Source organism: Otolemur garnettii, unplaced genomic scaffold (assembly GCF_000181295.1).
Source record: "Otolemur garnettii isolate 467f Iridium unplaced genomic scaffold, OtoGar3 scaffold00020, whole genome shotgun sequence".
NCBI lineage: Eukaryota > Metazoa > Chordata > Mammalia > Primates > Galagidae > Otolemur > Otolemur garnettii.
In genome coordinates this window covers 2509326-2521288 of record NW_003852415.1, presented here as the reverse complement: position 1 = coordinate 2521288, position 11963 = coordinate 2509326, and the positions used below count along the sequence as shown (strand labels likewise).

The window sequence follows — 11963 nt, the reverse complement described above, 5'->3', positions numbered from 1 at the left end:
GTGGGCATTTTGCCCATTGTTTTATTTTAATATTTCCTTTTATTATAAAGTAGTCAGAGATTGAGTCCTATAAAATTTTTACTTTTTGAGGATATAATTGAAGTGTTTCAGTTTCAGAAACTATTCCTATAGTTGAGCACAAAGTTGTATACCTATTGATTTAATCTTAGCTATATTGTTCAAAACTCTTTGTCCTTAGGCTTTATTTGCCTATAGTACTGAATATTACTTCTATTCTCTTTCTGGAATTCCTTACTTAAGTTTGAATCTATCTTTTCTTTCATCATTTTTACCTTTGTGTACCTTTTCTTCAGAATTCTAGACATTTGTCTTTTAGTTCATGAATTCAATTTTCTGCAATGCCTAATCTCTATTCACTGTATTCAGTTAAATTTTCACTTAGGTAGTTCTCACCTCCCCTGGCTTCAGACTGCTTGCTCTTTCAATATGATACTCTTTTCTATCTTTTCACACAGATGCACTCTATCCTAAATTTTGTTAAGAAAATATGTTTTCTAAAATGTTCCTTTCTTGCTTGAACTTATTTCAGAGGTTGACAGTGTCTCTGGATCTTTTCCTGATGCCTTCTTTAAGCTCTACTCTCTACTTCCAAACCCCTAGATTTTTCAGCGTTTGCTCGTCCTTAGAGAAGAAAGTCTAAGTTTGCCATTAAGGGCTTATTTTCAAGGAGGAAATGATATGGATTCTATTAGAGGTTGGTATAAATTCTTGCCCATATTCTTAAAAAGGTTATTTTCCTACTTGGAGAAGAAAGAAGGAAAGTGAAGGATAGGAAATGTCCAAGAGCTATATTACTATTTCATCAACTATTTTAACAGCCAAGCAGGCAGGGATGGGAAGAGTTTAATTTAAATTATACAAATATGAATCCCCAAAGGATGGGCCATCACTCTGTGATTCTTGTACTCCTCTCCTCCCCTGTGAACCACACATGATCAGGCCACTCTTGGTTAGGTATTGTTGCTAGTACCCTCCTCTCTGACTGATGTCATTGTCCTTGCCAAAAACAAACCCTAAGACCTAATGCCATCACTGAGATGCAAATCATGAAGGACAAGAGAAGAAAGAGAGCCTCAGGGCAGTGCCCACCTCCTTCCCACTGTTAGGCCCTGCAACTCTGAGTAAGAGGGATTGTCTGGAGTATTGCACTCTCTCAGGAAGGCACTATACCGAAGCCATCAATATTGTTTTTCCATCCAATACTTTCTGTGCTCCTTCTAACAGAATTTCCCCTAACACCTTTAACATGAGAACAGCATCAACTCTCTTTTGAGTGGTAAAACTGGTATGGAAAGGGAGGTGAATGAGTTCCTAAGTGAGTACATGGTATTTTTCCAAAAGAAATGTTTTAAAATAATTAATATGCCATTTGCTGCACAGATGTATGTGGGTGAATTGGTAGGGACCTTGGAAATCAGTGATAAGAGTTCCAGTTGTGGCTTGGCCACTGACCATCTGTGTCCCTTGCTACATTCACAGCCCCACACTATGCCTCCAATCCTTTATCTGTAGCACAGAAATTTTACAATTACATATTTTGGAAATACCTAATTTAGAGAACCCTATGTTTAACAATGGAAATGCCACAGATTCAATTATGTTTCTGAAAACTACATATAATAAAAGGCTAAAAGACTAACCACAGAAGATGTTTAACATAGAATATGACAGCTTTTATGTTCACATCAAGAAACTTTTGGAGCATTATAACTACTGATTACTTTGCCCTAGAATCTTCCCACTTTAATGATTTACATGTTAAAAATATATAACTTTTCTTTTTAACCTGATGTTTATTTTTATACTTATCTGACATGAACCTCTCAACATCTTTCACCACACATTCAGGTTACACTGACTGGCATTTGGTTCTCCCAGGCTCCTTAGCTCCTGACCACTTCACCCTCTCCCAATTTCTGGCAGCCTGTAACAAACACCACTGTCCTGGGTACTGACAAAGGAGTTACCTTCAGTTTCCACTGTGGTCACACTGATGCAGATTATCCTAAAACCCGAATAAGGAACAGTAATCCCAGCTACTTAAAGAAAAGTACCGTAGTTCAGTCTGGGTTTCTCTAGAGAAGTCTCCCAAGTTACAACAGCTTTTGACCCTGCCTTTCAAATTTATCTCTTTGTCTATGAGTTTTGCCCATGTGCCTGGCAAACGTCAATCTCCTCAGGTTTCTTTCTCCATACTTCCTGGAGAGTGTGATTCTGGATCTGAAAAAAAGGTCACTGACAAGGAAAAGACAGTTTAGATGCATGGCGTTATTCACAGGCTGTCATCCTTCTCAGTCCAGCTGACTGCTGGGAAGAAATACCACAAATAGTTTTGAAAGGAGGATCTGAAGCGGGTACTAAATTATGAGGTGTTGCAAACATTACAGAAGGAAATCAAGAAAGGCTACTGGCACTATGGAAATGGTGGGAAAACATTCTAAATAATTTTCTTCACAGAATTGAAAAATGAGATTTTAGCTATAAGAAACGTAAGTATACAAATTTTAGAACAATAACAAAGAACTACTGGGCCAAGAAAGCATGAGGAAAAGCCTATAAAGTATCAGGATTAAAAAACAAATGTGCTCATAAAAAAGCTTTCAACAGAGTAGACAGAAAACAAGTTATTGTGGATAATTATTCAGTAGGGACAACAAGCAGTTTGTTTTACAGACGGGAAAATGAAACCTTTAGAGGGAAAGTGACTTGAGCATTATCATGAAGAAACAGGACTCCAAGCCCTTCTGCTTCTCAACTCCCTTTGCACCAAAATCGAAAGGACATTCCATCTTTAATGTTCTATTGTTCTCTAAACTCAACCCTCTAGGATGTGGAAACTTTGATGCTTTTGGAAATTGCTTCTATATTTGTCTAATGCCAACTTCTGTGTTAGAAGTTTGAAGTTCAACTCAAAAAAACACAGAGCTTGGCATGGTCAAAAGCTCATTACAACTTATTAGTTGTGTCTCTTGGGGTAACTATGGCATTCCTGAGTGTGACTCAGTATCAACAGTCATAACTGAGGGTTCCTGATTAATCTGAACTGAGCCAGAGTCCACAGTAAGGCCATAATAAGATCCAAACCAATGAAGCAACGTATCTTGTAAGAAGAAAGTAAAAAATTACATGAAAATTTCTTGAAATGCTATCTCATCTCTAAACATAATATTTAGTGTTAGTGTTAGCATGTATTATGTATTGGTACTGTATTTGTGCTTGACATTCATTAATTCATTTATTTCTCTTAAGAATCTATGAGGCAGGCACTATTATTATTCTTACTCCTTTTGTAAATTCAGAAACTGAGTCATAGAGATATTGGGTAACTTGTAATGGTGGCTAGGAATAAGAATTACTTCAGAATAGTGAGAATATCATCAATGGATACTCAAGATCTCAATTTTAGGAGTCATGAAAAAGTTTCCTTAGATTAAAAATAACTTTATCAGGGTGCTGCCTGTGGCTCAAGGAATAGGGCGCTTGCCCTATATACCGAGGGTGGCGGGTTCAAACCTGTCCCTGACCAAACTGCAACAAAAAACAAATAGCTGGGCATTGGGGCGGGTGCCTATAGTCCCAGCTACTTGGGAGGCTGAGGCAAAAGAATCGCCTAAGCCCAAGAGCTGGCAGGTGCTGTAAGCTGTGACGCCACAGCACTCTACCGAGGGCAACAAAGTAAGATTCTGTCTCTAAAAAAAAATAACAATAACTTTATCAATCCAAATAAAGTATGAGGTTTAGTTCACAGTAATATGCAAATGACAATTTCTTAGTATGGCAGATTTTCCAAATGTCTCCTGGCAATGTAAGATGGAAAGAACTGGGTGAGTGGTATATGGGAACTGTATGCTAGCCTTACAATTTCTCTGTAAATCTAAAATTAATATAAAATATGCTTTATCATTATTTTTAAGAAAATTGTATCCAGATACTTCATAAAGATTGTTCATATTATTGGTCCTAAAAGTCAGAAGAATATTTGAAAGCAGTGGGGCCATCACAACAGTGTGCATTTTACCTGTTAGTAAGAGGATGTTAAAGTCTCCATTAGTGCTAACTTAGCTTCAGAGACTTAGGCTAGAGTTTTAAAGGCAAATTGGAAACTATTTCCTGGAACAACGCCTCACAGCATGCCTTTTGATACTTGGATTATATTACTTAAATTCTGAAGAAATCTTTGCTTTTTCCCCCTTCTGTGCATTTTTGATGCTGAGCTGTTTCCGGTTTTCCCACACTCCTGCCTGTCACAGAGAAGAAACCACAAAAATGCAGTAAAGCAAAGTCTGTCCAAGGAGCTGCAATTCCATCTTGAGAGGAGGCTGAGGAGTTCTCCTGCCAGCTGAGTTCAGGACAGCAAGCAGCATCTTCGAACATCCAGCCCTGCTGCCTACACCCACCTCTCCCCAGACGACCACACAGGCCACCGAGGGCCATCTCAGGGTATTGGAAAGAACCAAAATTCACAAACAAGGAGCACCTGGCAAATTCAGCACTCATATCCCATTCACTAATTTTCCTAGTTAACTGTGGGCTTTTCAAACCTGCAAAGGAGAGTGTGGTTTTAGAATGCATATGTGGGTGACTAAGGCTGAGTTCCTAAATGCTCAAGGTTTTGCTCTATATTAATGTTTACCAACCCACCTATGAAGTAGATACTCTTAATCAAATAACTTTAAGTTGCTGAAGGTATCAAATTAATGAAGTGTGGAGTGGGAATGTGCATCCAGGCAGTCAGGCTACAGAGGCTGTGCCCTTAAGGATTTAAGGCTACTCTTTCTCATGAGAAGATACACAGTTTCCTTTCTAGTTTGCTACTGGAATTCAACCACAAACTGCAGCCTTCTTATTGCCCTTCCCTACTATTCCAGAGAGTGCTGCAGTCATTATAATGCCAACTCTTTCTAGAACAATGCTTGGTCTTCAGTGAGTACTAAATAAATCTTTATTGAATACAGGAATAATGGCAGCAATATAATTAAAAATAGCCACAAGGGACTGTTTTCAATTCAAATCCAGAATTTGATTCACCATCCCCAAAGAAAAAAACAGTTACTACTTTTTTGGTGTCCTAGGATTCTTTCTTATAACTAATATTGATCTTGTAAAGGACAAATAAATGAGAAGCCTTAAGGGGGGCAAGAGAAACATACAAATCTCCTTTAAGTATCCACACAGCAGGAAATGCCTGGCTTTTCCAGACATCTCTGAAAAGTAAACTGAAGAAGGGCTGCTAGAACCAAGACTGTTTACCAACCTACTTCAAGTTCCCTAACTAAAAAATGGCTGGAGGTAGGTAGAGTGAAGGAGTGACTGTCAAAAATTTGACTGAGCCATGGAATGTCTTCTTTGGTATAAAATAGGTGGATTACAAAAGGTATCAAAAACACTGTTGCTACACAGAGCTTGTTGATGTGAACAAAGTTTATTTCCCCAAATGAGATCTCAATCCTGTATCTTCCCATTCACAACTTAAAAATGAAGAAACAAAGAGGGAGGAGGGGGCTACCGATCTGATTCTGAAGAATGACCAAGAAAAAAAACATTGAGGAAGTTTTTGTCTCCTTTCTCCAAGTCCACAGTCAGGACTGTTACCTGGTCCTCTGTCAGATTACAGTTCTGGCCAGAGGCCAGCAGAGTTGGTTACCAATGACCATGAACCCTGTGGGCAGCTCTCATCACAATAACTGGTGGGACCTAAAAGATGTGCCTACTCCTTGCATAGGGTAGAGCCCAGCTATCCACACGTTGCAACAGCTCCCTAGGTGATTTCAGCTGTAGCCAGGGCTGAGCACTAGAGTTAGCCCATATTCCCCATTGGCTGATCTTGTTTTCAATACCTCAGTAAGAATTGTTTTGAAGGCTCCATCAATAAAATATAACTCATAGAAAGTGACCAGAAGATTATAGAGATTATAGAAAACTTACTTGGAAGCCCTCTGGGATGCTGCCTTTCTGAGTACTTGTTTGTGATTGGATGGAGGTTTGGGGACCAGGGAGGAGGAGGAACTTGGAGGTGGCACCACTTTCTGTGGCAGAGTGGTTGGTTTCTGACCACCAGCTGTGGCACTTGAAATTCTGCAGCCTGCACCATTATTCACTGTCCACAAATTGGAGTTAGGCAGTGTCTGGCTGCCAAAGATTGCCTGTAAGAAAAAAGAAAAAAACGATTGATGGAGATCCTCTTCACAGTCCATTCATTATATGCAACTGGTTTGTAATCCTGAAGGGGGGCAAAAAAGGAAAGGGACAAGTAAATAAATGTTTTTAAAGGAAAAATTTCTCTTATGTTGCTAGTGCAAATGTAGATTCAGAGAAGGGGAATCTCTTGAAGCAGAGATTTAGGATGGTCTTGCTGGGTTAGGAATTGGGCATGTGGGCACTATGTGTTGGTCCACCCACATGTGAATTCGGAAAGCATTTTGACTCTTTCAGTCATAGTTTCCTTCACTGTTAAATTCAACCAATTTTTAATAAATGTCTCTTACTCAGTGTCAAGCAGCAGAAATAGAGCACAGAATAAAACTAACTTGATGCCTTACTTGATTCCAGCCCACGCTAAAACTGTGAACTCTAGAAGGTCTGCATGTAGGAGGAGAGGGAAGAAGTCAGTGTGGCCAGAGCATGATGAGCAGTGTGGAGAGACGAGGCTGGAACAGAAACCAGCAACCAGACCAGGTGATGGGCTTGAAGGGTGGTTTAGAATTCTGCTGCTGCCTTACAGCTATCACTCCTGGCTAATTTTTAAGTTTTGTGGTAGAGACAGGGTCTCACTATGTTGCCCAGACTGGTCCCAAATTCCTGACCTCAAGTAATTCTTTCACCCCAGCCACCCAAAGTGCAAGATGACAGGCATGAACCGCTACAACTGCCGTGAGTTATATTTTAAATGTTGTGAGTGAACTAGCATCAGTAAGAACAGCTATTCAACAAATGTTGCCATTAGCGACAACTATATTTCCTAATCCATTAAGTTTTTCTCTCTTTTATTTTTTTCCTCAAAATCTTTCTAGGATATCTTAACACAAATAAAAAGATGAATGGAAAGGGCAAGTTCAGAAAAGTGAGTGTAGTGAGCTTTCATTTCTGTAAAAAAGAATACACACAAACATATATGTATATACCAATACACACAAACATTAGTATCTGCACTAACAAGAACAATTCTGGAAGGACGCACAAAAAAACTGGTAGCCCTCATGGAGAACTGGATAGCGAGGGGTCAAGGTAGGGGGGAGAGTAACTTTTTACTATATATCATTTGTATCTTTTAAATTTTATATTTTATATATGTAGTTATTTCTTACAAAAATAATTACTAAAAGATAAAAGGAAGCCAAATTCTAATAACGTTTAAGCAAGTAACAAATTAACTCAACACAAGTCAAAAATATCCAAATGAAGCCTAAGTTTCAACCAGTGGGTATAAGACTCCCTATTAGACTGGGTAAAATAAGGAATTAACTGTTCAACACTGGCTACAAAAGCAGATTAGGTCATTAGTGAAAGGCATAGAGACCCAGAGTAAATGGAAAAGAACATGGCTTACAGTCAAATGTGCCTGGGCTGAAATGCTGGCCCTATCACTTACAAAGTGGGTGATCCTTTCAAGTTACTTAACCTCTCTGAGCTTCAGATTTCTCATCAGCAATTAAAATTACTGTATTGGATTGTTGGAGATCTTGCAAGTAATCTTAGCCCAGGCATTCCATAAGGGTTTCTCAAAACCAATTAAGAGCCAGGCATACAGAAGACACTCAGCAAACACTCCATTCCTTCCCAAACCTCTACCTGTTTAGTGAGGAACCAAGAATGGGAAGACACGCAAATCTACCTGTCAGTAATCGTTTGTGAACGGGAGTTGTTGTGCATTTCTTCCAACACGTTTTTCTAGTCTTGGGACGATGCTCACTAGCTGTGAAGGCAAACTCTTAAAATAAAAACACATGTTTAGGTTCCCCGGCTCATATTTACTCAATTCTCTCTGACAGAAATAATCTTTTCCTCTTTCGAACACTTGGAAAAACGTATGTGTATATATAATGGCTGGATTGTGTATGTGTTTAATTTTTGTTTCACTCACTGGTACTTAATAAATGAAAACCATGGGAAACCCCCCAAGTACTCATCAACTAAATTCCTAGACAAGAAAATAGGCAAATAGGTATTTATGTACAGATGTAATCTTGTAAAAGGACCATTCTCTGGACTTTGAACAGTGCCTAGTGTGTTGTTTGTGTCCAGCCCACATTCAGTCACAAAATATATCAGCTTTTCTGCAAATCCCAAACAAAAATAAATTTGCCTTCCTAGATGCAAAATTTGTAGCAAGTCCTTGGACTCTGATGTTCTATATAAAATTTGTTTTCACTTTAAACAAAATAAAATAAAATAAAGTTAGGCAATAACAAAATAAAATAGGTTAGGCTAACTTGTTGTCTGAATACTATCACTTCTCCCTTTCTTCCTAATAATACTACCTTGATTTTGTTTGGGTAATAAAATGTGCCCCATTAAAAAATTACATTTCCAAATCTCTCTTCCAACCAAAGATGACACACATTCTGGCCAAAAAGACATAAACGGAAGTTTCTGAGTACAATTTTAGGGAAAGCTCTTTCAAGGAGGCAGACTTGGTGACTTGTGACCTTTATTTACTGTTGTTCTTCTTCTCAAGAACATAAATATCTAGTTAGAGATAGACAGGCACAGGGGTTGCTAAGGTAGGCTAAGGACAGAAGAAGATATAAACAGAAGAAACATGGGTTTCTGATGGCACCATGGAGTCTGGAAAAGCCTATGTCTGTATCTTCAACCACATACGGGGGACAAGTCCTCTAACTTGTGTAAGCCACGAATGAGGAGAGGGGGTTTGATTACATGCAACCAAATGGAATCTTAACTGATATGAGAAATAATTCTCAATCTATCACAGATTCAAGCTTGCTTAAGCCTCAATAGAACAGAAATGTACTACATCTCAGAAAGCAGATACTCTTTCCACATACAGTAAAAAGCTTCTAGGTTGTGACTTGTGGTTGAATGATGATACTCTAATACACTGAATGGATAATGAAATGATTACAATTGTATACCATCTGAAATGCCAAAAAGTCAGTAATGCAGACAAATCTCCAGGTGGTTCATGAGAGACAAGGCTGTGCAGGATGGGATTAAAACCCAGGAAAACACTCAGGCAATGTTAAAAGCAGACACATAAATGAAAGCGTTTAAACCAATGACAAAAATCAGCCCCGTGAGGCCCCGCCTGGCCTGTATTGGCCCCAATCCTACCACTCCACCAACTACAGATCACGTGAACTGTTTGTCCAGATTTTCATTCATAAAAGGACAGAATTATATGAAGTTCTTACTCCATATTTTCTAAGAAATGTTACGTTTAGTTGTACAATGTTAACAACACAGGGATGGGGGCTGCACTGTCATCAATGTCCCAGGAAGGAAAGAACTATGTCAGCACTGGCCTCTACTCAAGACCTAGTCGACATGTACATGACTCCTGCTCCTTTGTTGGGTGTGGGAAACAGCCCTACTACAGCAAAAAGACTCACAGAAAACCACAGTTTGAGGGCTGGCTTGGTCCCAGGCAAAAGACTGGAAAGGCCCTCCTTCCCCCCACAATAGAAGGGCACTCGTGGGTGGGAAAGAGGCATTTCTGATAGACAGAACACAGACTGCAACTTGGAAGGTTCTGAGGAAGCAAGATCTGGGCTCTCTTACTAGAAAGATAATACTGTTCAGAGATTAAATTCTGGGAGGATTTTCTTTTTTAAAAATTCCTTCCAGAAAAACATTCCGTTTTGCCTTTGCTCAGACTTCTTGCTGATGGAGCAGAGCTGGCTGTCTCTTCCCAGTGAAATAATGCTTAAACTCAATTTTTGAGAATTCAGGGAGATAAAAGTAGAAAATGCTAACCTCTATTTGAGGAGGTTAATGTCTGTCGGTGCCCTCTTACTCTGATTTCTGAAGAGCAAACATTTCTATGCACTGTTCTCCCCACATTACATTTTGTCCCAACTTGGATTAAGTTCGCATTATATAGTATACGAAGCCACTTCTAGTATGTTTCTCTCTGGCAACTAAAGTACTGGCATGGTACAATTTCTTGAGCATGTAAGCCACTAATCACTCACCTTCCTGCAACCAGGCCAAGAGCTGTTCAGTGCAAAGAACACATTACAACTTTTGCACAACCCTAGGATGCTGTAAAAACCTCAGGGCCAAGGTGAGGGTGAGGGTAGCTGTTTCTATTTTGGAAAAAGTAAGCTTCCAAAAGGCCTTTGTCTCACACTGTATGGAGTCCTTGGCTGTCTTCCATTCACAATGTTTGTCAGCTGGGACAAGACTGGGGGCTGAGCAAGAGCAACAGAGCACAACTTCTGATATTGCTACAAAGCATAGAGCAGTATTATGACTCCAACAGGGATGGGGCAGAAACCCAGAAGTTGCTACTGTTCTTACAGAGAGACCAACCACACAAACACCTGAGACAGGACATGGAGCTGCCAAAGATAACAGAAATCCTCTGGCATATCCTTCTATTTCTAAAACCAATAATGAAGCCCCTTCTCCTTTAGCGAGTAAGAAAGGAGGTTCTCATTACTTCATGTCCTAGTCTAAAAATGACCTAGAAATGACCTAGTCTAAAAATATGAATACACAGCTACTTATCAGGGCAGAATAATTTTGAAACTATTATTCACCATCCAAATGAATTCAGTACACCTTGGTCCCTAAGATATCTGTATTTGCCCACATTTGAGAAGCAATGAAGGTAATTACAACCAGATATTCAAATTTATTCATGAGGCTTAGACTCCATCTAATAAAACCGAAGACACCATTAATAATCTCTAAGTTGGGTTTTTACTGATCTTGGGCTGGGTGTGTGAGACCAAAGAAATCTAACTATGAGGCAGCTGGTTAAGCAAGGGCTACAGTTCATGACCATGAACCCCGGTAAACTAATTCACCCCGAGACATGGCATAGATGGCCTTTTTCACTAGCAACCCCACCCTCCAACTAACCACAGAACCAATCAGTCATACATTGGTAGAGGCTGATATTTTGATAGCAAGTTTAGACTCTTATGACTATAGACTATAGACACCTTTGCTTTCCATTCCTTTCACATCTCTCTTGGTGCCCAGCAATGTATGAACGTTGGTCTCCCACACACATACACATAAACACACACAACCACACACAAGGCTGGCAAACAAGAGTTTTTTCCCTTTTTTGAAACACTTCAATTTCTTTAGAGCATGTTCATTAGAAATGAAAAACAATGCTAAAAGTTATTTCAAATTCTACTCTGAGATAACCTGTTAACACTTAAGACTTTTTTTGAGACAGAGTCTCATTTTGTTGCCCTTGGTGGAGTGCCCTGGTGTCATTGCTCACAGCAACCTCAAACTCTTGGGCTCAAGCAATTCTCTTGCCTCAGCCTCCCAAATAGGATTTAACTAAAATGCTATATATATTTAAGTTAAAAGAAATACACAATAGAAGATATATTTGTACATCTACAGTCACTGAGGCACAACAGCCAACATGTAGAAGTAATCTAATGGTAAGTTATTCAGCCCTTAAAAAGGACATCTGGCCAAGTACAGTGACTTATGCCTGTAATCCTAGCACTCTGATTGGCCAAGGCAGGAGGATTGCTTAAGTTGAGGCAGGATTGCTTAAGCTTAGGAGTTCGAGACCAGCCTGAGCAAGAACAAGACCCCCACCTCTATAAAAACAGAAAAACTTAGCCAGGTGTTATGGTGATGGCCAGTAGTGTCAGCTACTCAGGAGGCTGAGGCAGGAGGATCGCGCGAACCATGAGTTTGAGGTTGCTGTGAGCTAGGGTGAGGACATGGAACTCTAGCCTGGGGCAACTAAGTGAGACTTTCTCAAATAAAAAAAGAAAAAAAAA

General features: G+C 39.4%; 1 protein-coding gene across 1 annotated transcript in view; it reads right to left on the bottom strand.

The window, feature by feature from the left end:
- TTLL5 (tubulin tyrosine ligase like 5) overlaps positions 1-11963 on the bottom strand; it is a 308822-nt gene that overhangs the window by 60952 nt on the left and 235907 nt on the right. The window contains exon 31 of the mRNA XM_023511518.1: positions 5947-6164. Coding sequence (XP_023367286.1) covers positions 5947-6164 — 218 coding nt within the window. The remainder of the gene's footprint in view (positions 1-5946; positions 6165-11963) is intronic.